This window comes from Amblyomma americanum, chromosome 11 (genome assembly GCF_052857255.1).
Source record: "Amblyomma americanum isolate KBUSLIRL-KWMA chromosome 11, ASM5285725v1, whole genome shotgun sequence".
Taxonomy (NCBI): Eukaryota; Metazoa; Arthropoda; class Arachnida; order Ixodida; family Ixodidae; genus Amblyomma; species Amblyomma americanum.
Window position 1 is genome coordinate 104,275,446 of NC_135507.1, and position 22,837 is coordinate 104,298,282.

General features: G+C 48.4%; 1 protein-coding gene and 1 long non-coding RNA gene across 2 annotated transcripts in view; one reads left to right on the top strand and one right to left on the bottom strand.

Moving 5' to 3' along the window:
• The first annotated feature begins 986 nt into the window (after positions 1-986).
• LOC144110452 (uncharacterized) lies at positions 987-22,611 on the top strand. Its single transcript, XR_013309845.1, has 3 exons — positions 987-1,086; positions 20,382-20,483; positions 22,483-22,611. It is a non-coding gene; the product is annotated as an uncharacterized LOC144110452 (long non-coding RNA).
• LOC144110451 (hippocampus abundant transcript 1 protein) overlaps positions 7,108-22,837 on the bottom strand; it is a 41,543-nt gene continuing 25,813 nt past the window's right edge. Inside the window, exons 6-10 of the mRNA XM_077643349.1 lie at positions 18,866-18,937; positions 15,941-16,053; positions 11,198-11,295; positions 10,589-10,770; positions 7,108-10,036 (exon numbers count right to left, since the gene is read on the bottom strand). Coding sequence (XP_077499475.1) covers positions 9,767-10,036; positions 10,589-10,770; positions 11,198-11,295; positions 15,941-16,053; positions 18,866-18,937 — 735 coding nt within the window. The 3' untranslated portion in view covers positions 7,108-9,766. The remainder of the gene's footprint in view (positions 10,037-10,588; positions 10,771-11,197; positions 11,296-15,940; positions 16,054-18,865; positions 18,938-22,837) is intronic.

Below are 22,837 nucleotides of genomic sequence, written 5' to 3' on the forward strand. Positions count from 1 at the left end.
ACACCGCGTTCCACGTCTTTGCGCTCGCCTCCGCTCGCTTCGCCAGCTGCGTCGCCCGCCTGATAACATATGTCGGGTAACCACAACATGTATACACAACCAGACTAACCTGGACTCGCAGTCAAGATTAACCAAGGCTAACCATGCTATGCCTTAGCTTTCGCTACGTATATCCTGGCATAGCCGAGCTAGGCCACTGCCAAATTTTTCTCCCTCTCTCGCTCCCCAGTCACTACGGCGCATGTGCCATTATAGTATCACCGAGCCACAGGTGTTCCGCCGCTGCGCAGCGCCGCACCTTTCCTCAAAATCAAACTTTCAGTTTTCTCTTTCCCTCCCTCCTTTATCCCTTCCTTTACGGCGCGGTTCGGGTGCCCGCCGAGATATGTGAGACTCTTACTGTGCCATATCTTTCCTCAAAAATGTCAGTGGCTTAGCTTGGCTATGTCAGCTGGATACATGCAGCGAAAGCAAGTGTGAAACTCCCCGGTTGGCCTTGTTCCCATATTCCACGAAGCACCGGCATAAAGTATGACCTGTAGGTCCATGTTTGATTTCAGCACCGAGGCTATCCAAGGATTGAAGGGGTCGCGTCACTCTTACGCCTATTCTCTAGGCTAACGATACGTTGTTCTTCGGTTTCTTGAGCCCGCCGCTGAAGTCTCTGGGTCGCATTCCATCGTTCATCAGCGGCCGTCTTCAGTGAAGCAGGACTCAGAGGTCTCTCCTCCGGCTGCTGTCGCTGCTGCTAGCGGTCGAGACACCGGACGTTAAACGTGCCTGTCTCGCGGCAGCATATTCACGGCGGCGTTTAGCCAGTCGTTCGGCGTGCTGTTCGTCTGTTTCCTGGGCGATTCGTTTCCTCTTCATCTCGTTCCGCTGTCGATTCCAGGCGTCCTCCAGCTTATCAGAATTGTCGCCGTCCATACTGTCGCCTCAACTGTGGTTGCGGCGCACGCCAGCTCTCCTTTTCAATCCTGTGACATCTTATCACGCATGCGACGCAGCTGTCGAAGAGAGCTGAGGCGAGCGCAACGATGGGAACGTGTTGTCACGTCCTACCAAACGGCGGCGGCGAGTGAGTGAGTGAGTAAGAACTTTATTTTCCACCGATGTAGGAGACCCCCTACTCCCTATCCCCGGCACGCAGGCCTGGAGAACGGGGGCCGGGGTCTCCGCGACTAACGACAGGCGAAGCGACAGTGTTTCTTCGCGGCTTTAGCCGCCAGGCGGATGGCTTGCTGCTGGTGGGCGAGGGACTCGCTTCGCAGCATCAGTTCCCAGGCTTCTCTACTTCTTATGTTCTCCTTGGCGCCCGGGGAACCAGGGCATTGCCAGATTATGTGGTCTAAAGTACCCCTCTCTCCACATGTCGCGCATTTATAGTCGGCTCTTTCCTCCACTTGCATGTGGTAGAGCCAGAGAGGGTTCGGGAAGTTCCCAGCTTGCAGGCGCCGCCATGCGACTGCCTCCCTGTTTGTTAGCGCTCGGTCCGGTGGTGGCAGGGACCGTCTGCCAAGTCTATAGTGCTCTATGATCTGTTTGTATGTCTGCAGCCTCTCGTCCATCCCTTCGCAACCAGGCGGCTCTGCTGCTGCCCGGAAGTAGAGTGCTCGGGCTAGCTCGTGCGCCGCCTCGTTGCCGGGGACGGATTCGTGCGCGGGGGTCCAAATTATTCGAACTCGTCTATCGAGTTTTCCCTTTTCCAAGATTTTGACTGCCTCCTTCGAGACCCTCCCTTTTCCAAAGTTCCAGACAGCTGTTTTGCTGTCGCTAATGATCGTATTGGCTTCCGTGCCAACGCAAGCGAGCGCTATTGCAACTTCTTCGGCCGTGTCTATGTTTCGACTTCTAACGGAAGCGGCGGCGACGGGTACGCCGCGGCCGTCAACGACCGCAGCCACCGCCGCCCCCAACTTTCCGCTAGCCGCGTCCACGTAGGCGACTCCTTTCGGCCCTATTTTGTCCGCGTTTTTTGCGAGAGTCTTGGCCCTCTTCCGTCTCCTCTCCCCGTTGTATGTGGGGTGCATGTTTTTAGGTAGCGGGGGCACTGTTATGTGTTCGCGGCATCCTCGTGGAATGTCCGCGTGTTGGCATGTCCCCCTTATCTGACTGCAGCCCCACCCAGCCAAGGATGGTTCTGCCCGTGGTAGATTTGCTTAATCTTTCCAGTTGTGCCATGCGCACAGCCTCCGCTAGCTCCGTCCAATTATTGTGCACACCCATTTCGAGGAGGCGTTCAGTAGAGGTCGAGATGGGGAGTCCAGATGGCATTACAAACAAGGTCCTCCGAAACTTGGACGGCGGCGGCGAGCGGCGCGGTGTGACGTCATGTCAGATGGCGCGCGAGGCGCGCGTTGTGACGTCACGTGCCTCAATGGAGTACCGCCACGGCGAAATCGTGAGTTTGCGGCCAATAAAGCTTTCGCTTTAAAAACAAAACAAGTAAGCCGACGGCTTTCATTGAGTTCTTGGCGTTGACAACTTTGCAAAGGCCGTTCATTTTCACGAAAGGAAGGGCGCACAACCGGCTCCATGGGTCAGTGAAGACCTTGTCCAACTGCAAAAGCCTGTTTTGATTGCGTTCCGCACACTGAATAGGCAGCGCGCCCTCCCTGCCACCCTGGGAGGTGGCATGCAGATAATGGTTTATCGCGAGAGATTGATCCCCAAATGAACGTACGCTGCGACCTAGCTATTGCTGCAGTGCCGCATGTCAGCCACAATGCTGTCAGCACTAATGCATTCAGGCCACATCTCTCTCTCACCACCGCCACATGTATCAAAGCACGAATGAGGCGTCCGCATATCCAGGGAGCCAGTTATGCGCCCTTCCTTTCCTCAAAGCCATCGCCGTCTAGAACATTGTCAGCGCCAACGCCATAAACACATGTGACCGCCGACATCTTTCACTTTGTATATCCTGGATTAGCTGAGCTAATCCACATTAATTTTTTGTTGCAGTATCAACACAGATCTCGACATCTGTAAGAAATATAAGAGAGAAATATAATACATTTTGCTTCCACTTGAAGCAGTTGTTTTGAGGAAAGGAAATGTTTTGACGAAAGGAAGGGCACAGTAGCTCTGAGATCTCGACATATATTGAGGAAAGGAAATGGCGCAGTAGTATATAGCCTCGCATCTCCTGGAAACCCCAACGGCGCCGTTACAGAAGGTCCCCTCACTACTTAAATTTCATTTCTCCATTCTACCTGCTATCTTCATTTCCGCTGCCCCAGCTCAGGTGCTTTAATATCGATGGCAGATGCCGGGGCTAACAAAAATCTTTTCCTTCCTTTTTATTATTACTTTAATAAAACTACTACTACATTTATTGAAGAAAAAATTGGTTTTTGGGGAAAGGAAATATAGCGCAGTCGCATATCGGCGGACACCTGAACCGCGCCGTGAGGGAAGGGATCCAGGGAGTGAAAGAAGAGGTGCCGTATAGCGGAGGTCTCCGGAATAATTTCGACCACCTGGGGATCTCTAACATGCACTGACATCGCACAACACACGGGTGCCTTTGCGTTTCGTCTCCTGAAACAAGAGGTGCCGTTGTGGAGGGCTCCGGGATAATTTCGACCACCTGTGGATCGTTAGCATGCACTGATATTGCACAGCACACGGGCACCTTTGCGTTTTGCCCCCATCGAAACCCCCGCTGCACGCGCGCGGCCGGCGAGGCAGGGGGTCTCGGGGTCTCTACAGCCTTACGTCGGGGTCCGAGCTGCGCAGAAAGGTCTCCCATGTTTCTCTACTACCCGGGTGAGTATGGAGCCACCATTGCGCACCGTCGGCCGACTTCAGCGGAGCACACACACCAGACTAGCACACCCAGACAACCATTTTAGATCCAGAAGGCACTGACAGAATGTACCTCCCAAAATATTTAATGTACAGAGGATGTTTTTAATGACCACACTTTGCCCAATCTGTCTTGAAGATGTCCCTATTGCCTCGGAATGGACATCTACAGAATATCACCAAATGTTTTTCAGACAGAAATTGTGATGGCAGTTGGGCAAAACACGCATGCACGAAAAATATTTGTGATATCCTCTTTGCATATTCAGCAAAGGCAAAGCAAAAAGAAAATCTTTCAAATGCAATAAGCTAATCGCAAGGGAAACGGTTCACTCGGACAGGTGTGATTGTTTGAACAGTTTATTGATTTAACTAGTATCAACACTACCACGGCAAGCCAGTCAAGCAATCAGTCATACGTACTCGAAACACTGTACCCACAAACGCCTTGAAACAAAAAGCTTCATGTAGTTTATCGACGAGCTGCACACATGCACACTTGGTAGTGGCATTGAATGGGCTTATATATTCCCCACACATGGCCTTCCTGTTAGCGCCAGTGGCACTTGCCAGTCAAGCGAAGTTATTTCGGTCAATTATAAACTTGTGACGGCAGAAACGAGAAGTTTAAGTAAGCACATCATATTGCTACCTTTTATTAGAAATATTATATTCTCTGCTGTCTTTGCGAGAACATTATGTAGATGCGTTAGGTGGAAACAAACGCGCTTCTAAAGAAGGTGCCTTTCTGAGCCCCATTCATGGAGCTTCTAGCTTAGTGGATATATAGCAGCATAAACCGTTCGAAAAGCTTTCCGGGACATATGCAGTCGAGTTCCTTGTGATGGTACAGCGCGCGAGCCTGCCCATTTTAATCGTTTCTAATTGTGAACGTTCACAGAAAGTCCAGTTAGTCTCAGCGATGTGCACAAAGTAACATTCTGACTATATCACAAATGCAAACCAAATGGATGTCCACTAACAGATGATGTCTTGTAAATGCTCGCACGGGTGTTTGATGGGTCTCGCAAAATGATGTTTGCTATTGGGACCATTTGTGAATATCCTCTAAATATTTCTGGTTCTCTGGGCAGTAACCAGACGTCTATCTTAAAGGAGTATAGACACCTAAATTTTGGGTGTGCGTTTTCTGGTTTGTAATATGATGCGTAAGGCATTATTATACATGAATTACCACCTGGTATTCTCCTACGACCGTGAAATAATTTATAATCGCGTTTCTTTTTTGTGCTGTTTCCGTTTCAACAGCCAAATGAGGACTATGACGTCAATGTGTGCTTGCAGGTCACGCGAGACATAAAAAAAAACTAATATAATCGCTGCTTCCTCATTCGTTGTCATCCCAGCTCTTGAGGAAGGCTATCTTCAGCACTGCAGTAAGTTAAAATGATGAAGCAGCGATTTTATGGGCGGTTTTCCATGCCTCACGTGACACAAAAGCACAAATCGTTTGGCTGTTGAAACCGAAACAGCATGTCAGAAAAAATTCATTATAAATTAATTAGCGGTCGTAGGCGAATATCAGATGGTAATTCATGCGTAGTAGTGTCTTCTGCATAATTGTTGACAAGAAAACATGCCACCAAAATTGTGTCTATACTCCTTTAACGCTGCACTACATATGTGCGCCAAATACTATTTGAATCCCGTTAACTCTACTTCTCTCTTAAGAAGACGCCACTGTTTTCGTCCTAATGAAGTTTCAGTCGAAGGTCGGGGCTCGATCGTTTTCTCCTCCCTAATGTTTCTTCGCGCTGTTAACCACTTAAAGCGTGCCACTGCTACAATTTGTGCGCCACTTCGCCTCAAAGGGACACCGATTACAAACTGAAGTATCATTGTTATAGCATATTGTACTTTAATGACAGAGGATAGACTTAAAAAAAATGGGCTGTGGTTTAGCGCTGGTTAAACCTGGAGTGACGCCAGAGCTACATCTGCATGGCTGCTCTCTTCCATAAGTTTAAGGCTTTCGTTTCCGTGACCAACCACGTGACCAGCCACGGCACCGCCACGGAGCTCAATGGGTGCCACGCTTAAGGCTCGAAACGCTAGCGTAATGTAGCTATCGCTACAAAAAAATGAGTGTCGCCACCACCAGTCGTTTTCGCAAGCAGGCTGTGGTGACTGCGGTGACACTGGTGACGCCCAGGCAGTTTTTTTCGCGTGGATTCCCGATGCTGGGATACACGGCTACACCGCCATTCACTCCCAAATGGTGATCGCCAAGTCCTTCCCGGTCTTGACATCGAAAGCTTGAATCAAGTGGAGGAAAAAAATTCGATTTTTAAATCCAATTTCATAGGCAATAAACGTCTAGTTGCTGAACTGTCAATGTAGCCAGAAGGAGCCATATAATCGTTTTTTTTTTTAGGAAAATCGGATGGCAGGCCAAATTCTTCTCACAGATACTTGAGGCCAGAACTGCATATGTGGCCGAGTCCCCACTGCCCAGTCTGTTGGGAAGACAGAATAGCAGACCGCGGTATAAATTCCAAGACGGACATTATCAACATTACAGCCTACCAAAATTTTCGGATAAGTAGGCATCATGCCTAGTATGCAACCACCACCACTCAGTTCCAAGGGGACAGGACACTCCCATTATGTACCTAGATGCATTGCCTACTACATTCTGGTTATTACACATTACGACTGCAGTGCTGCAGAATCTACAAGAATGAGGCGACAGCTTCAAAACCATTGTGGCTTGCACATGAAAAACTGCCCACTTGAGGTACCTGTTGCCTTAGATTAGACAGACTGGCGACACTACAATCACTGGAGCGCTGACCGAACGTGACGGTCACAGCTACTATGAATAAAACTGCATAGAGGTCACTGCCTTCTAGTGCACGTTGTGAAAATTCAAATCTTCCCAGTCTTACTGTATTGCAAATTCAAGCACGGTCAAAAAGTGTTTGGTTTAGTTTGCTTAATGGAGGTTTAACGTCCCAAAACGACTCGGGCTATGAGGGACGCCGTAGGGAAGGGCTCCGGAAATTTTGACCACCTGGGGTTCTTTAGCGTGCACCGACATCGCACTGCATACGGGACCCTAGCATTTTGTCTCCATCGAAATTCAACCGCTGCGGCCGGGATCGAACTCTTGTCTTTCGGGTCAGCAGCCGAGTGCTATAACCACCGAACCACTGCAGCAGCGTTAAAAAATTGCTGCTGTAATTGTTTTACCGCATGCTGAGTGGAGCTCAGTACAAGCTGTCAATGGTAAAATTTCTAAAATTCTTTCAGAGTTCAAGAATTCTGCAAGAGCAATAATTTCATCAGCAATTTATTTTACCATCCTGTACACTTTGTGCTCAGAGCCAACCACATGGACCCACTTTATTCCCTAGGATACACTGTCTCACAGCCAAGGCAGAAAGCAGCATCCAGATCGAGACCAGCAAGCAGAGAAACGACATACATAATTGCCAAACCATCAACGTCCACAAAACGAAAAAAAAAAGACTTCACCTACAAGAGCACTGCACATACAAAGCTGAATTGTCTACCCAGTGTCTTTGGTTTCGCATCATTCCTTTATACTATGCTTCACAAAATAAGACTCTTGCATTTGCTACAAGCAAGAAACATGGGTGTGCTACAGGGCCCTAGCCAACCACAACACATGGCCCCACACTCTGAGATGTGAACAGCTGCTGTGGAAAAAAACCGAACTAAATGCCTAAGAACAGCAAAACATGGCCGTTGATGTGTTTCGCCACTTTGGCATTGTTCCAGGTGGGAGGAGTGGCAGTAACCGGCACTCCGGAATGGCCGGCAGCACACAGCTTGACTTCTTTGGCGCCCCATTCACCACCTATGGCAGTGAAGGCAAAGGACAAGCCGATTTGTTCAATGATGACGATGCGGAGCACAGCGGAATGTTCGTGGCAGTACGACTGCAGCACGCTCTACAGGTGGGCGCCAAGACAGCAGCACTTGCAAGGTCACAAGAATTGTTTGCAGTGTCCAATCGCACAACAAACAGTTGAGTGGCACACCTTTCCAACACCACTGTGCCATGTCAGCAAACGGTTTGACCATCAAAGAAAGCACAGGCAGACGCCACAACGTACGAAGGAAAACAATGGCGCACTTTGTAACTTGCCAACGCCCTAGGCATTTGCACAGCCACAGACTGCACAAACGAGCAGAGTACGCCCCTTCAGAAACACGACACAAAGAATTGGTGGAATGCGGTGGTGCTGGGCGTGAAAGTGCGAACTGTGCAAGGAAAGCTGCAAGTCACAAGAGCTTGAAGACGGGGGCAACAGAGGAAGTTTCACCATTGTTTCCACAACTACTCCTTTGACTAGCAGGTGCAGTTGCCTCGAAAATCTCCTGCGTGATGTGGCAATGCTGTCTGGTGATGTAAAAGAATGGTGAATTTCAACAACATGTTTTCTGAACACCTTACTGCAAGCTGACAACAGTGCCATTCAATGTCGTGCCTCCTAACAATGGAGAAAACAAAAATGCAATTGTGGCCCCCACTTGCAAGCCACGAGCTGAAGGTGGAAATTCTAAACCTTAATGCAACATCCAAAACAAACAATCCCCACAACCAGACAATGAGGAGTCACAAATGCCCCAAGGAAAGCCTGCAGAGATATCACACAATCTGACGACACGGACAACAAGGAATGAACAATCACAAGGTCTGTGATCTGTAGCAAAGAAAATAAACAGAAGGTAGCAATACTGCTTACATTCCCACACTGTCATGCCCTCCGTCAAAACCAAACCCTCACTTAGCATTCGCGCATACGCATTCCACCCTATTATGCCCAAAGGGAAGTTTACTAGTGTCTGTTCAACACATCAGTCAATGCGTAATTAGATGCACATAAAGCAGGCCTGCAAATTCTCGCTAAAGCACCCACAAACAGGAGCTATCACCGGTAATTAAAAAATGCACAATTCCACAAACAACACTGCATGTAGAAATTTCAAGCAATCACCTCAGTACAGCCGACACTGGGATCCCATAGCATGATGCCATTATTAGCGAGACAGCACTCGGGTACAATCAGTCTCGCCACAACACGATATCGCATTCTATAACAGCAATGCGGGTCAATTTTGACACCATCTATGCATAGGACGCCATTCCCTCTGCAACAAGCACGCACACCAAGCAATCAGCCTTTGCCAATACGCACTCTGTATCCCTCAGAACCACAGCTGTCACACACAATTCCCGAGGTTGGCGGCAAGCTTCAGGGCAATCCCCCCCCCCACAAGGAAGATTCACATTCAGTGGCTGCCACACCGAGGTCAAGGTGGTGAATGTGGCAGCTTCAACTTGCAGTGCCAGGGGCCTTCATCGAAACAGCTGCACCAGACCCACCTCAGGCAGACATGGTGACGAGGCTTAACAGGTCCATAGCTTGCCATTATTGGTGCACCACCTTGTTCAACTTTTCATGCCACATTATGATGGTGCATTTTGTGTCGCAGCCACACCGCACGGGATGGAGGGGCGAGAGAAGTGATAGGGGCATCACCAATGGCTGCTTCTGGCCAGTCACACATCGCAAGTCAGCAGCCAATGTGATGAAGCCTTCATGGTCTTCATACATTGCAAGTGCAGCAAGGACTCAGAATTTGTTTCCAGAGGCAAACAGGGCTAAACAGTGGTGACTGCAGTGCTACGGTGCCTGTTGCAACAGCTTCCACTGGACATGCTCTGTGACGACGATAGTGAGGCGAGCATGGGCAACCTTGGCAGCCGCAACAAAGTTGTAATGAGGTTCCAACAAGATTTAAACAAAGCTGCATCTTGAGGTACAGGCGTGGTGGTACACCAAACTGAACCGGTGGCCGTCAAGACACTATTTCCCTGCTGCATACTGTGGTGTGGTCCCAACTGGCACCGGTGGATCCGACGCGAAATGCAACAACTTGACAAGTGTTACAAGCAGGCCAACTATAATGGGTCCGTATCGTGCATGAGGGGCAACGTTCCACAGTCACTGCTGCGCTTGTGAACTACATCGTGGTGGAAAAGCTCCAGGCCCCCCACACGGACCGCCTGGTGAGTGGTCCGTGCACTGCTGACGCTCCGTGATGAGCTGCTCGTGCTGGACGTGGACGCCGATGTGGCAAGGGGTCCTGGGCCGTCGGGGATGAATGCTGCCACCAGCAACGCCAGCATTACCAGCAGCGCACCAAAGACATATGGCGGTCCAGGAATAAACTGCAAAAGATAGCATGCTCTGAGCAACCCTGTATGTGTGTTCCTGTCCTGTAAACCACATTAAAGGGACACTGAAGGAACTGAAACAGCACAAAGATGACAGAAGAAAGGCGAAGAAAACAGACACAGCGCTCATTTCTACAACTCTATTCCATTCCACAACTTTACTACATTTCTACAACTTCACTAGAAAATTTCTACAACTGGTTCCATGGACCGACAAGACAACTGCAGTTTTGCTGTGCTTGCCAGAATAAAGTTGTGGGAATACAAAGAGCCGAATGTCAGGATTTCCGGATGGTTTAATTTGCACAGGTGGTTTGCAGCGTCATACAGGAAACCAATGCGCAGTCACGTAACAGGAGCGATTTTCAGCTGGTCATGATGTGCCCAAGGAACCATTGGAAGATAACACAAGATAACTGCCCAAGTACGTCCCCAGCTGCCGGTTTACTACCAACAAATGTTTATTTGGGACATTCATAACGACAGCCACGTTGCCAAACAGCAGTGGGTCCCACAGAGTTAGACAAAACGGTCATTCCTCCTCACCCTGAGCTCGTTGGGCACCATGGACCCATTGGCAGTGGCGAGGGCTGGGGGGGCCGACCCCATTGTCATGGGTGGGGCTTCATTCAGGTCCACGTGGAAGAGGTAGAAGATGAAGCCAAACACGGCTGGCCCCAGGCCGTTGCACAGGCCCCGCATGCCGGTGATCATGCCCTGCACCAGCCCTGTCCAGGCACAGCAGAGGAGAAAGAGGGGGTTCCCTAAGCAACCTAAAGCTCTCCAGCTGTGTCATACGTTGTCTGCTGGGAAACTAAACAAGGTTTCGGCCTTACGACTACCTAATAGCGATCTGCAAAGAAGGTAATGTTACCAGAAAGAGTACACACACTACACCCACACACAGTTTTCAGTAGCTACACACAACGCAACTTTGCAAAATTCCATGTTACCCTAAAAAAATAGGGTGCAAGATCTGCTGGCCAAGCTGGCGTTTCATTTGAGTCGCAATGCGAAATAAACAACTCTTTTGCATTTCTTTAGTGCTTTGCTTTGTCTCGTAATTGTGAGTTCACAAATAGTACACTGTCCAAAATTGTGTAGGCTATGAACAGCGACGACGAGTCACCAGTGTGGGCTCGACAAGCGACATACCCTGCTTGTCCGCCTCGGCATGCGTTGACACGAAGGAGCTGATGGCCGGGTACGAGATGCTTGCCACAGCAGCTAGGCCTCCTGCCGACCACATCATCCTGGCAGAGAGTGTAGTACGGGTCCGTTAGACCGACACCTCCCCCAGTGGGAAACCACCTCATTTTCTTCACTAGACCGCCTGCTATATGTACAAGAGCTACACACAGCAGAGAAAAGTCCTCTCTGAATGATGGCAATCCCAATGGCAAAGACACCCAATTAAAGCAAAGTCAGCAGAAATAACATCACTTTCTAAATAACAATGCTATATTTACTAAGCACCTTCACTGTTCCAAGATGAGAAAACCTGCCCCATCCTTAGTAACTGCTTAGTAATTCTAGAGGCCAGTGTACTGTGTGATGTCAGTGCACGTTAAAGAACCCCAGGTGGTCGAAATTCCTGGAGCCCTTCACTACGGCGTCCCTCATAACCAAACCTTAGTAACGAACGCAGTCAACCCTTACAAGGCCAGCACTGCACAGCGTGTATCCGTATCATCATCAGAAGCAGCAGCAGCAGCCCGATCATGTCCAGCACAGGAAAGCGGCCTCTCCCACCAATCTCTCCTACTACAGTAGAACCCCTCTACAACCAGCAAAATCTTTACTATATCTGTGCCTTTACTAGATCAGTTGATTGGTGATGGCAAGGTTCTGGGGATGCTGTCTGGTAGTTCACTGGCTACTTACTAAACGCATAGTGCTGGTTTATAAAAAAGACGTTAATAAATACCATCCACCCTGCTTTTACTATTCCTTCAATGTGATAATTATTTATTTTCACTAATCAAATTTCATGCTATCCCGTTTCAGATTTCGTCTTAAGTCGTTTGGAGTACTGCATTTACACAAATACAGCACGGCTACGAACATAATGGGAGTTGGATCCCATATGAAAGCCGAAAATTTGCGTAAACATGGCGTCCATTTTCCACAGCCTCATTTAGGAGGAAATAGTTAAAAAAAGCACGCAACAAAATTGAGAGCAGCAAAAGCCCCCACGCAGTGTCGTCACACCTCCGTTTCTTGCTGCCGCTGCCTCATGCTGCCAAGTGCTGCGAACGTTTGTCCTTTTTTTCCTTCCCTACTCCCCACTGTACGTTTGCCGTCTTTTCTTCCTCAGCGGGCTGCCTTCTTTCCACGTTCATAGCCAGCTTTATGTCGTGGCCTTCCAAAAGTTGGCTTCTCGCACTCAGGACCCTGGTGGTTAAACCATCTCAAAGAGCGCTGTTTCATTGTCTCTGGTTCATCAGCCTCTAAATGATGGGCTCGCGATAATGCCGTTAGGTATCTGTTGCTCTGAAATATGCTGGACAGCAAGCGTGCCACGGTGTCATCATTCCATGGGAAGTACGTTGCCATGGCCAGACGCTCTCTGTTATAACCATTTCTTTATCAAAGATGTCTCTACTATATAAAAAAAAATGGAAGGCTGTCTATGGAAAGTGAAATGGGCCCGCAGTTTCACTTTTTTATAGCTGAGTTTTTACTATATCCGAGTTACTACAGCAGGATTCCACTGTATCCCTTTATAACACAAGATATAGCTACCTTGTCCTAGCAAGTCTCCCAAATCTCACCTCCGCACATGGCTCTCTACCAGCGCCAAAGCGGTGTTTCCCTTCCACTCTGCTACTTCAACAGACCATTGATTACCTGCTCTCTGCTGTACATAACACAGCAAAGTCCAATTGTCGGTCTATACGGTGGGTACGCTACAGACTCTACGTCCCTGACCATGTAGAGTCAGTATGACTGCGTAATTTTGGTTTCTGTTTTCCGAGCTATGCGCCAGACTTCAGCGATGGTGGCTCGACCAGCCGGCATCAGGCAGCCAACCTGTCCCAACAGAACACCACTTCAGACGCTGAATGGCATGTCGCTTGCTCCCCCCCTCCTTCTCTTGTCGCTTCAGCGCTGTTTCCTTCGCTTATGCCTGCATAGTTCCATTCTTTCAGGGCGCCGAAACTGCGTGCTCGTCATGTACAGTTCACTGTTCGTGCAGTGAAGCTTCCTCACACCCAATGGTGCCGCTCACGATGGGTGCGACGCGGTAGCGATGGAGCTCCACCACGTTGCATCGTGAAGGACGCAGTTCTTACGACTTTGGAGCAGTTCTGCATCAAAGCAGTATGCGTGCGGTATGTATGCAGTATGCCCGAATAAATTGTTGGTGAAAAGGGGAAAAAGAGTCACTGTTGCACTGTTCTCATTTTAAAATCAGGAAACCATTGTCCAGACTTCGAGCAAATAAATTTACTGTCATCCAAGCAGTCCTTGACGTTCTTTTGGGCTCATTCGATAATTTCAAACAATTTTTCCAGTTCAAACTAGCGACCTTTTCCAGTATACAGTTTCAAACCTTGCTATGCTGGCGGCCTTACTTGAATGATGGAGCCTTCAGCTGTCACTGACCTCTATTTTTAATTGGGACACTCCGGACTTCCATTTCTTTTTTTCCTCAGTAAATATAGACCGCTTGGCTCTTTCTGCCTGCGCTGATGTTTGTCCAGCAGCAAGATATGCTTTTACGGCTGCAAAAATTACATTGTAAATATTTTCCCACCAATCAATTCAAGCTCCTGAGAATGGACTCTGTGATCACCATTTCAAAGTGAATGATGGTACAGTAAAAGCTCGTCAATTCGAACTCGGTTAATTTGAACTAACGGTTAATTCGAACTGACGCCCGGGTCCCGGCACAGCCGTGCATTTCAGTGGGGGAAAACTCCCGATAATTCGAAGAAGTCTGCATCCGCTATGGTTAATTCGAACTAGGAGCCACTGACTGACACCGCTCCTCGTAGTTTACCCATAGCGAGTAAAACAGTGGAAAAGAAAAAAAAATCCGAGTGCACGAGGCTCACGGAGCCCGCGTTCCGGTGCATGGCGTAACAAGTTTTCGCTACCGCCCACGCCGCTGATGCTTCAGCATGGCGGTTCAGGCGATGACGGCTTTTGTTGGTGCTGTGAATGTGAGCTACGTGGACAGCAGCGTGGAGATGCTGGAGCTTTTGAGTGATGCCAATATAATTGAGGCTGCATGCTCCCAGCAGACGTCGCAGGGCTCACGTGCGGTGAGATCAGCCGACAGTGATGAGTCCGACGGCGGCGAGACTATGCCACCGCCAAGTGCACATGAAGTAGCGTCGGCGCTCAATGTTGCTGCATGCCACTTCTCTGCCACTGAGAACTCTGACATTGCGCAGGAGCTTTTGGGCCAGCTGCAGATGATGCTGATGGAGTCTCGGCAGAAGAAACTCAAGCAAATGCACTTCATCGATTACTTTTAATTTTGACGACCCTTCCCCATAAACAAGCATGTTTTGGAGCATAACAGCGTCATATATTCCAGCCCTAAAGCTCGCTGCTCACGCGAATGCATTCCAGTACTTGTTTCTGGCGTGTAACTGGCCGACCAATTTATTTCATTTGCCATTAGGACCGGATGAATTTAATTCTCAAAATATGCCCGCCACAAATGTGTAGTAGCGCCTAGCTCGCGGTAACGAGTCTAGATGCGACTGCTTCGGGTTCTGCCTGCGCGGCGGGGCGCTATAACCGCTCCTTCCAGCGCCCATTCGATAATCCAAACTTCACTAAATTCGAACAATTTTCTGGTCCCCTTTCAGTTCGAATTAACGAGCTTCTGCAGTACTGCCAAGCCTCAGGAATCCACACACACAAAAAGAGCAACAAAAAAAAAACACCCTTATGCACAGCAATTTGCTTGTGTAAATGGTCAATGGTTGTGATACCCGCACTTTGTTTCTTGTTTCCTATCTTCTGTTTAGAGTGCCAGTGGTGACATTGTAGTTAGTAATCCACTGATAAAGGCCCCCTTCAGTTCGTCCTCTGTGTCCCTCCAAAGAGCAACTCTAAACAGAAAGGAGTAACAGAGGAGTACGCTGTCCTCTATAGTGCACTCCCTTTTACCAGGACAGCAAACTCCCTTTCTACTCCAATATAGGCATCTTTGTGTTGAGAGTGTACCTCCATGGATTTTGCTGACACTTTCACAGCACGTTCTCCGCAGTCTTCTGACCTCATGTGCCGCATTTCACAGCTGGGCAGCATTTTGTCGCAGTGCAAATTAGTATTAAAATTTTCCATTTCGTGGCAAATAATGTGGCCTCAATCGGGGCAATTTTAATGGTCAAGCTTGCGCGTGTGCCATTAGAGCTTGCTTGGTTGTTGATGTGTGCTCTGCGTTTGCTGAAGGAGAAAATTGCAAGCACGTTTCTCGACATTTAAGACAATCATCCATGCTGCCACTTAGTCATCATTCTAGCCAATCAACACTCACATGATAAGGTTTTGTCACAGTATCCGTGACGTCATAGGTTCTGTCACAACGTCGTAGGTTTGGTCAAAACCCAGTTTCAGTTTTTGATTTCCAGCTTTCTGATCGTTTTAAAATTCTTCTACTTGGAATTTTGAAGTGTTTTTATTTTTTGGGATGTACAGACGTGACTGACGAATGTGATGTCCGAAAAAGGAGTAAGCAGGGCTAGTTGGTACACACACACAGTGCCCGTGTGTGTGTCTTCCTTTCTTGGTCCCGTCTGCTGCGCTTTTTCCATGAAAAGAATGTGATGTGTTTACGAACACAAAATGTTAAAAGCACCCTTGGATAGTGCTGCAGTTGCACCTGCATCATCTTCCCATCTTAGCTAGTCCCTCTTCTGCCAAGGCGCCACTCACCAGCGCTGGGAGCCGAAGCCGTACCACATGAGCTGCAGCATCTCAAAGAGCAGCCCCACCATGATGGTGTGCTTGCTGCCCACCGTCTTCATCAGCAGCGTCAGCACCATCGTCTGCATACACACGCGCAAGCAACAAGTTGGTCAGGAAGACTACACGACCACCAGAGTGTGTCACACAGGGACAGAAGTGGCCCTGGAACAACATCTATTTTTTTTTGTGTGTGAAATGCAAGCGGACGCACTGTACGCTGTGCCTGTACACAGCTATCACAGGCACAGCTATCAGATGTTTGCTCTGCACTTCAAAGTGTCAAATGTGATGTACAATTACTGTAAAAACCCGCTTACATTAATACAGTAAAACCTTAATCATATGAACAAGGTTGATACAATTTCCATGATTAGAGAAAAAAAGGCTAACACTCCGGCCAAACTATCACGAAAGAACCGCTGTTTCGGAGCCGACTCGGCCCTTGTTCAGGGTTCACTGGGTGGGAGCAAGATTAACATTTTAGCCTACTGCCACTGTTCTAGGAAAGGAGGTTGCTACCGTGTGAGTCACATGGGTTGTGGTGCAAACAATGCGTTATCGCGAGGTAGTAGGAGAGGCAGACTTGGTTGGTGGTATCACAAAGGGAGCATTGAGAACAGGTGTGTTTTGTATGTGCCTGGATTCTATATACTGCCGCTTGACTGGGCTGGGTTCGATGTCAACTGCCCTGGCATGCTTAAAGTCAATGCGATCATCCAAGTCCTCATAATGCTTTATGACTGCACTGTGCTCTCGGTAGAAGTTTGGACACCGTTCCTGTGCTGGTGAAGCCTTTGTGTAAAGTTCTTTGTTTCGCTGACGCAGCTAGTGGAACAGTCACGAATTTATCACGAAATACAGTGAAACAAATTTACCACTAAACATACAATTCAACAAATCTCATGAAAATCCACCAAGCCACTGTTGTGCTAAGATTTCTGCAAGCAGAGCCGTGGGGTTCAAAACGCTTTTGATAAACTGGCGCACAAGTTGCACAAGCAGTTCATGGCAGCAGCTTTGTAGAGGTTGCTGTATTTTAAATGTTTGTGTACTTACTTTTTTTATCGTAGACAAGTGGTTCTAACGGGAGAAGAAGTCTGGTAAAACAAGCTTTCCAGTGATACTGAACTTGTTGCGAGCAGCAGTGCAGAAGCAGAGGTATTGCACTTGGAAATACAGTCAAGCCCACATATAACGGCCCCACTTAAGACGAACTTTAGCTTATAACGAACGAGACCTGCGCAACCGTCAAAATATACGTTGTTTCAATGGCACAAAATCCCACGCATAACGAACGTCATTAAGCCCTGATGATTGGTTACAGCGAACGAACGGCGTAAACTCGGCGCTGGATGCGAGATAATCTGCCTCCGACCCCTTTGTGCGCCCGGCGTGAGGTATGTTTTCGAGCCGAGCCTCATCCCAAGCGAAATGGCCACCCCGTTTCGTGCCGCTCTCGAGCAAGCTGCATACTGAAGAAGTTGGTGCAGAACAACGAGGACAAGCGAGACAAACAAAGACGAGCGGTCGTCTTTGTTTGTCTCGCTTGTCCTCGTTGTTCTGCACCAACTTCTTCAGTATGCATATCAACCAACTAGCCCAATTTTCTGCTCTCGAGCAAGCTGCCCTTTCCCCGCCGACACGCCTTCCAAGATCGCCCTCCCTCCCCTCGTCGCAACTCCGTTTCTCTCTCCTCACTCTCTTGCAAATCCGCACGTGGCCTCTGCGATCAACCACTCCGCCGCTGGTGGCGATCGCGGAGGCCGTGCTCCGTGAAGCAGGCCTTCCGTGCGAGCCAAGGGGTGGCTGCATTGACACTCATGGACGACCCTCATTGGCCTCTTCACTGGCGCTGTGCGTCTGTACCTTTAGCTTGATTGGCTTGATTGCCGCCTGTGTGCGTTGCACGTCTACCCCATCGCGCGCTTTTGTCGGGATGGCGGACGGGAACACCGTGCCCATTTCCATTGTATTCAGCGGTAGAGACGATGAAAGCGGCCTGGGAAAAAGTGGCAGTCACTGGCGTGCGGAACTGCTTCCACAAGGCCGGCTTCATCGACACAGTGTCTGATGCCGAGCCTGATGCTTTGGAAGATGTCCAGCCCGGCAGCGATTTGTGGCAGCGCATCGCCGACTCCGACATGGGGGGTCATGACATTGGTTGGAATGATTTTATCTGTCGATGACGATTCCAATACCGCGCAGCCGTGCACGGACGAGGGCATCGTTTCTGAAGTGCGGGACGAGAGTGACGCGGAGGAATAAGATGAGGATGAAACTTCGGAGCCAGCACCTATAAGCGCACCTGTAGCAATGGGCTACATCGAGAGCTTCAGACAACTTGTGTATGCCAAGGGCCTCGGCGAAGAGCATGCTTCTGGTTTAAATAAACTGGAAACCTCCCTCATCGGATCTGCGCTGCAAAAACGCGTCCATCACGGACTTTTTCGCAAAGAAAAAACTTCGTTTTGACAAGCAACTGTCTTTAAAGCTGTGGTCCACTTACTATAAACTTCGGGATATAACGAACGGACGCCGCGTGACGCTCATGTTCGTTATAAGCGGGCTCGACTGTAGGCTATTCTTGCTGAGATTTCAGCCAGCTTTCTTTGCTGCCCACGGCCCCTAAAAATTTTTTTACGGTCACTCTGTGGCTGTTTCTAGCAGAAATTTTTTGGGGTGTGATTTTTGAAAAGGCCTTGTAGATTCCGAATAAGCCGTTTTCTAAAATTCGAAATTTTACAGTATTTTTGCAATTTAAACCCAGTGTTCCCCCTTAGTGCCCTCTACCGCACAGAGGGAAACAGTTCAGCACATTCACCAAACCAACCTGTGCGTGCAAGCAAGGTTTACAAACAAAGGTCAGTCCTGGTATGCCATCCCAGCACCCACCTGTGCAATGACAGAGAGCAGGCCCACAACGGCAATGAAGAGCGCCACTTCCTCAGCCGAGAAGCCCATCACCTGTAGACAGAGACAATCACATCACAAAGGGCTCCCAACTGGAACAGAACAGCACAGCAGCAAGGCCATCAGCCAAGTTCATTAGTCTTAACCCTTCAAAACGGACAAAAGTTTGCGGAATGTGGATGTGCAGAAAAAAATTTACTCACACGCATGAGGGCACGTATGTTCTCCAGCCGCTGGAACAAATACCAGCTGACTGGCTAGTGAGGCAGCGCAGAAATAAATTTTTCCTGAGAATCCACATCCAGCAAACTCTTGTCTATGACAGCACATTGTGAATTTGTTGCTTTTTATCAGAGCATGCCCTAACTAGCACCAATTTCTTCGTTTCAGGCAAATTTATACTCCTTCATTCAGCAAACAAGGCATTCTATATACCAAGTAATGAGTGCCTTAAGAAATTCCATTTCACAAAACAGTGAGCTTGTTAGATATCTTCCACCATTTTTCTTGCTGACAGATCTTGCCACCAGTACTAGTGTCTAATTTATAATAAACTGCACATCTCCAACCAAAAAACTTAAATTTAAAACGCAACGTTTCGAGGCCGGCTCGGCTCCTTCATCAGGGGTGGCTGGGGCAGTAGCTAGCGTCATTAAGTATGGAGGGGAGGAGGGCGTCAAAGGAACAAAAGCTGTGATGCGAAAGGCGTGGGGGAGGGGTGAAGCGGGCTGTGAGTCACGTTGTGGCACTGTGGCGAGGCGGTCAATGGCGACTTTTTTTTCTTTGAGTTGCAGAGCTAAGTTCCTGGGCATATACTGGGGGCATGTTTCCTTTTGTGCGGTTATGTTCTTCGGGGCGGTTTGGATGTGCCAGGATTCGAGAAGGAGCCTTTTCTGGTAATTTGTTTCGGATCCAAGGATGCGGGTTTCTTTGAAGTTGATTCTATGGTCGGAGTCCTCGGAATGTTCGGCTACAGGATTTCGCTCTCTTGCGAAGTTGTGGACGTCGTTTTTATGATGCCTAATTCTTTCCTTGAGATTTTTGGTTTTGCCGATGTAGTCCTCGGAATGTTTGGCTACAGGATTTCGCTCTCTTGCGAAGTTGTGGACGTCGTTTTTATGTTGCCGAATTCTTTGAGATTTTTGGTTTCGCCGATGTAGCTTGCATCGCAGTCAGCGCAAGGAATTTTGTAGACAATGCCTTGGGCTCTTTCTCTCTCTGGCCGGTATTTAGGAACAGGTAGGCAAAGCGCATCAGTTTGTGGGCTTGTGCGCAACCTGGAGACCCCTTTCTTCAGGATTCGGGCGATGTTTTCACTGACACCTCCGACATTAGGTAGAGTGATGTATTTTGGTGGTGGCATTGCTCTTTGTGCGTTGATTTCTTGGCGCAAGTTGTTGTGTTTTGGATGTCGGATGGTTTTTTGAATAAAGTTTTTTGGGTATCCATTCATGATCAGTTCTTTGAATATCGTGTGTTGTTCTTTTTTTCTGTCAAGGTCTGCGCTGCAGTGTGTCTCAACTCTTCTGAACAACGTCTTCACCACTGATGCTTTATGGACTGTCGGGTGACTTGAAGCAAAGTGGATATACCGGCCTGAGTGAGTTGGTTTGCGGTATACAGAGAATTGAAGGGTGTTGTGGTTTCATCCTTCGATTTGTATTGTTATATGCATGTTTGAAACTATTCCATGACCCCTTGGGTATCGCTACAGTGAATGCTTCTGTTTTAAAATCACAGTTTCCAACTATTTTCAGAGTTGGTAAGAAACTTTGTATGTGCGTGCGAAATATGAACAACTGGCACATTCTGTTGTAAAACTAATGAATTGGCTTTCTAGAGGCATAATAAGCTAATCAGATCAGAAAACATATGTTTTGAATCGAAATGGCACCTGAAAGGAGTAAGTCCAATGGCAGTAGTTTTACCAGAAAACGGTACCCTTCTTCACTGTTGGGAGCAGGCCCAAGAGAAATGATAATTCATGATTGAGGGGGGGGGTACTGAAAGAACGTCAACAGTGCTTGGAATGTGCAGGTCCTCGAGCACAATGCAGAAACTTGTCACGTCACCTGAGTCAAACATGATGCAAACTGAGCAAGGTGTGACATGTCTGGCATGTGCACCCGTGTACTGCATGCAGACTAATTTTGCAGTTCTGGATTTGGCTCAGAGTCAGTTGCACCACTGCAGCCCCTTTTTTGCCAGAAGCATTTGCTTGTACCTTCCACGTGTGGGTTTTATAGTGACAGCTGTTGAGCGCCATTTCCTGGGTTTCACATCACAGCAACCAGAGAGTGGTTACCTCGGGTACCATATGAAGGGTGGTTCCTGCGGAAGGAAGAGAGTATGGCGAGAGCAGAGGGATATGGTGCATGCTGTCTGCTGTGAAATACAGTGCCTGATGAGCGGATCAATGAAGGTGGCAACATGTATCTGGAACAGCGGGCTTGAGAGTCGAAGAACCAGTATATGTGGAAAACTAAAAACAGTGCTCTAGGGCTATGCATGTCTACTGTATACACTCGTGTAAGGACCACACGCCCAACTCAGCAGCCGGTAATTCGGGGGAAAAAAAAAAGTCAGCCAAAAGAATTTCTTCATGCATGCATAGTTTTGTCCCCGTGGTACATTACACTGAGAGCTGATACACTGATACATGAATTGCCTGTGCAACCATGCACAAGTCGTCCTGCGCGCCGGACTCTGCCTGGAACCGCGAACATGCGGTGCCGCAGTGCTGCTAACTCGTCTTGGGCACTCGGCGTACGTGCCAGAAAAAACAAAACATTATGCTGTGCAAAAAAATACAATGTGGTTCACCCACACCAGTGACGTGTGCCTTTGCAGCGTTGTGCCACCTGCTAGGCATGAGTGCTGTAGTAGTGCGCCATTCGCCTGCTGTCGCTGGCCCTAGTGTGCTTCGCAACGAAGCTGCAGGGAAAGCGCTTTCAATCTAGTCACTGTTTGCTGTAGAGGCTCTAATCTTGTTACCTGTCTACTATCACAAAACAATCTCACATAAAAATGAATGTCAAACTTGTTTTTGTGGCGCCTTCGACAGTGAGCCATGTGGAAAAGCAGGCCAGGTGAACGTCACCTCACACTGATGGCCGCGGGTTGCACGCGTGGTGAACCGCTCCGGACCGTCGGTCAGTCGAACACCAAATCTTCGAAGGTCTTGATCTTAATTTAGAATTATGCTATGTTTGCCTGTAAAATGATCTAGCATCCTGTTTTACTTTAGTGGTTGATTCATGCTGGTCGTCGAGAATGCATCTTTTCATCTATACTTTCAATGCATTATGTATTTGAAGGATTTGCCAGGGCTGCGCTAATTGATCACAAAAACATGTTGCCGCAGCATAAAAAAGGACGTATAATATGGGATCCGGTGTAGTTGGAAAAATTTTACGGAAAAATGCTGGTCCCGTCTAAGGACTGCACCCTGTCAAAACAACAAAGAAAAAGTGCGGCCCTTACACGAGTATATACGGTACATGACACTACTGTCAAGCTCTTTAATTCGATATATCGTGAGATGAAAATGCCTCCACAGCTGTTGCTGAACCACCGTGTGGGGTTCTTTTTTTTTCCAGCATATGCTTGCCGAGCAGAGGTCATCATCATCCTGACTACACCCACTGCAGGGCAAAGGCCTCTCCCATGTCTCTCCAATTAACCCTGTCCTACGCCAGCTGCACCCACCATATGCCTGCAAACTTCTTAATCTCATATGCCCACCTAACCTTCTGCCAACCCCTGCTACGCTTGCCTTCTCTTGGAATCCACTCCGTTACCTTTGAGAACCCGCGGTTATCTTGCCTGCGCATTACACGCCCTGCCCAAGCCCATTTCTTCCTCTTGATTTCGTCTAGGATGTCATTAACAGGTGTTTGTTCCCTCACCCACTCTGCCCGCTTCCGGTCTCTTAATGTTACACCTACCATTTTT